Consider the following 3,365-nt stretch of genomic DNA (forward strand, 5'->3'; position numbering starts at 1 on the left):
TCGAGAACTCCAGTGACGAGCTCACACCAACTATAAAAAATGATCCTATGCAGAGTGCGCCCCCCCCCCGCCAAATTAGTCTTACATACATAATTATAGTTTCACTTTTTCTTAGAGTCCTTCAATGCTGAATAATCCCGGCAAGACCGTATTTCACCCCTTTTCTGGAATACCACCAAATACCCCATGTTGATGGTGCCAGTTTAAAGTTAACACCTTGGTTGATGATGAGACGTGTGTAACCAAGCTCAGCGAATAGCCCAACTACCAACCCAGTGGTTTATGCACACTACTGAATACTATAATGACAATTCTTCAGTGGCACGCACAAACTACAAGATTTGCATCTGAAGCTCTAGTTCTAGAAATTCTGATCTTTTTGTTCTGCAAGCTCAAGTGCCTCATGCTTCCTTTTTGCTTACGTGGAGAACTCATTATGACTGATGAACACCGCCAATCAAAACGCAGTCGGATGATGGTGACACAGACCACACCACTCCATCGTCAGGTCGTTGTGGGCGAGATTGAGGTAGGCCGCAATGTGTGCATTGTCTGGTTGTTCGGGCGTGCATAAACAAAGCGACTAAAAGGTATCTATAAGGGTCTATGGATTCCAGGCCGGAAAATACAGCTGCACGCTAGAACTCCTATTAAATCGGTTGGCAATCTCCCAAACCTAAACACTGGTCTACGTCAGACGTTTCATGATTTTCCATCTGTCAAAACGAAACATTTTTGGCTCTGCTGGGTCTAACCACTGTTGATATATACCTTCGAAACTGGGTTCTTTACCCCCCAAGTTTCCACTCAAACGTAAGCATTGCCGTTCTTTTGCGTATGATTTATTCATGTGATTAGACTGTGCTCGAAGGTCACCTTTCTTTCAGAAATACTACGTAAGCTCGTGCACACCTACTAAATGCAAAACCGCTGACGCACTGGTGATGTCACTCCAATTGATGACGAAACATTTGCAACGGAATTGCAAGGCTCAGCGAATAGTTGAACCGTAATCACCTGCATCAGGTGTCAGTCAGTTGACTCGACTTTTTCGTCATGAGGAAGTGCTTTTAGTTCCGAGCAGTTGCATCCACCATCCAACCGCAATTGAAGGGGATCACGAAAGTGTGTTGAATCTTGTTGTCTGAAGACCTAGAGGCCAGTAGGGGGAATTATTCAACCCTGGACCCATATTCACAGGTATTTTGAGCTGAAAAGTCAAGAAGACTACTCTTAAATTGCGCGGGCAAATATTATCCCCGGTTGTCCAGGCGGAGGAAGGGGTTTGTCTGGGATTCTCCACCTTGAACCTTGGACTCAAGTTCTGACGAACAAAGCAGTGGAAGAAGGTAGGCTTTTGTTCCGGAGCCTCCGACTCGATAGTCTTGCTTGAATGAGGGAAGCTTAGCTAGCTTGAGGACGCAGGGAGTAGGGCATAGCTATCTGACTCCTGGTGTGATTGCGCACATCAGTTACCTTCGAAGCATCGCCAAACTTTCATTTGATATATATCTCGACATGTGCGCCGGCGATCACAGTCAACCGTTGGGCAATCAGAGTGTGCGATTTCTAGGGCCAGCCTTTTTCACTTCCCTGGGGAAACACCTTACCGTCTTCACAATCCTATCGCAGAAAATTGTACGACCTGAGCCCCCGGACCACTTGGTATTCCAACTACTCCTAATACGGGAGCTTGGTTGCTCCCCTTTGGCCTTCCTAGAATGGTTGAACCTTGCCGAACGAAGTTCCAGTTAGTTTAGCCTGCGGTATCATTACATTATCATTACTCATGCCCAACTAGCATGTCAGTGTGACAGTTATGATTAGGTCATGTAAAATCGCTCCTAATGATCCAGTTTCCGGAACTTTCCCCTTTCGACTCATCAGGTACTCATACACGGTATTATCTGAGAACAGTTTGTCTCTGCTATACCTTGCTACTTGTTTCCCGCTTCAGTCTCATCCGCTTGTCGTTGTTTTTTATTTTTTTCCAGGCGACTCCCACAGAGAAACAACGTGTGAGTTTCACATCCCCCTTGTTTCATTGTGTTCTAGCTTCTCATCCTTGCATTTTCCTGCCTCAGGATTTATCTTCTATAGTTGACGAACATATTTGCGCGCTTAGTTATTGACTTGACACACACAGCGCACGAAATACCCTTAGAACTTCCTGCCGAAACTTTGAACACTAGGACTACCGAGAAATTCAGTGCGCTATTCGCAGCAAAGTGATCTTTGTAAGTGCAGTCTCAACATTTCTAGAGACCAAAAGCCCGAATTAGTTGTAGTTGAGAAAGCATGACCACTAGTCTTATTGTTGATACTGGTAGAGTTCTGGATTTCTCAGTGGTTGGAGTTCGAATTTACTAACTGGAATGTCCGTGGTTCCAATCCAACCTCTGCAACTTGACTGCTCCTGTGTCTACTAGGCTTGGACAACCTCAAGTTTAATCATTGGAGCCATAACTGGGCTCAAACTAGCCTAATACAGACAAGTTGGTTTTTCCCGTTCATTTTTAACATTCCAATATTCTTATTTGAACACCAATAAATTTCAGTAAGCTTATGCTTTTAAATTTGAAAAAAAGTGATGGAGACCATTCACATATCAGGAGAGAACAACGGGGGGCGGCGTATTTTCCCTTACTATATCATCTATTGGAAACAAATAGGATAGTCACTTGCCGAATACGTGCAAAATGCTCTGTGGAACCTCGTTCCGCCGTAAATCTCTCGCTGCTAGCATCCAAATAGGATTGTGTAATAAATACATTCGTACTGCTACTGTGTGCCAAACCTTAATTCTACACTGGTCTGATTTATCTGGAACCGCTATTTTCGGCCGAAATTTTCCTTTCAACTACACCAACAGTTCAACTTCTAAAGCAAACTAATGTCGACAAACACATCTGTGGTGTATTGTGGTATCTTCGAAACCAATCTTAACAGAAGCTAATCACTTCTTCTTACGGACTAATTTCTGTTTGGTGATGTACTGTTCAAGTCTGGGAAACGATCTATGAGAAAATTTGACCCCATTACAATTCTGTCCTTGTCTGAAGATTGCTATGTGGCACAGGACTGGCTCGTGAATCGTCCAGCTGATACGACGCAATGGCCTTTTTCGCTTGTCTTGTCACTGACTTTGGTGGGACAGATTGTTCAGACACTCATTCACCCATTGATTCGTGCGGTCAATTGAGTGCGTCTCTGTTCATGGTATTGCGGTCGTGGTGGATAGCGTTGTCAGATTTGTATAGAAGAAATTTCATCTGCCAGCTGTCTTGACAGCAAATCAATGACTTCGTAGTCGAGTCATGTTATATATATATATATATATATATATATATATATATATATGATAT

At 43.5% G+C, this 3,365-nt stretch overlaps 2 protein-coding genes across 2 annotated transcripts in view; both read left to right on the plus strand.

Annotated features, from left to right (window-relative positions):
• The window catches only part of T265_02569 (hypothetical protein), a gene marked incomplete at both ends in the record, with an annotated part of 44,413 nt that extends 44,220 nt beyond the window's left edge, over window positions 1-193 (plus strand). Inside the window, one exon of the mRNA XM_009166848.1 lies at window positions 116-193. Coding sequence (XP_009165112.1) covers window positions 116-193 — 78 coding nt within the window. The remainder of the gene's footprint in view (window positions 1-115) is intronic.
• Window positions 194-1,518: 1,325 nt separating this feature from the next.
• T265_02571 (hypothetical protein) overlaps window positions 1,519-3,365 on the plus strand; it is a gene marked incomplete at both ends in the record, with an annotated part of 3,297 nt that continues 1,450 nt past the window's right edge. Inside the window, 2 exons of the mRNA XM_009166850.1 lie at window positions 1,519-1,750; window positions 1,995-2,018. Of these exons, the coding sequence (XP_009165114.1) occupies window positions 1,519-1,750; window positions 1,995-2,018 (256 nt within the window). The remainder of the gene's footprint in view (window positions 1,751-1,994; window positions 2,019-3,365) is intronic.

This window comes from Opisthorchis viverrini (assembly GCF_000715545.1).
Source record: "Opisthorchis viverrini unplaced genomic scaffold opera_v5_31, whole genome shotgun sequence".
Taxonomy (NCBI): domain Eukaryota; kingdom Metazoa; phylum Platyhelminthes; class Trematoda; order Opisthorchiida; family Opisthorchiidae; genus Opisthorchis; species Opisthorchis viverrini.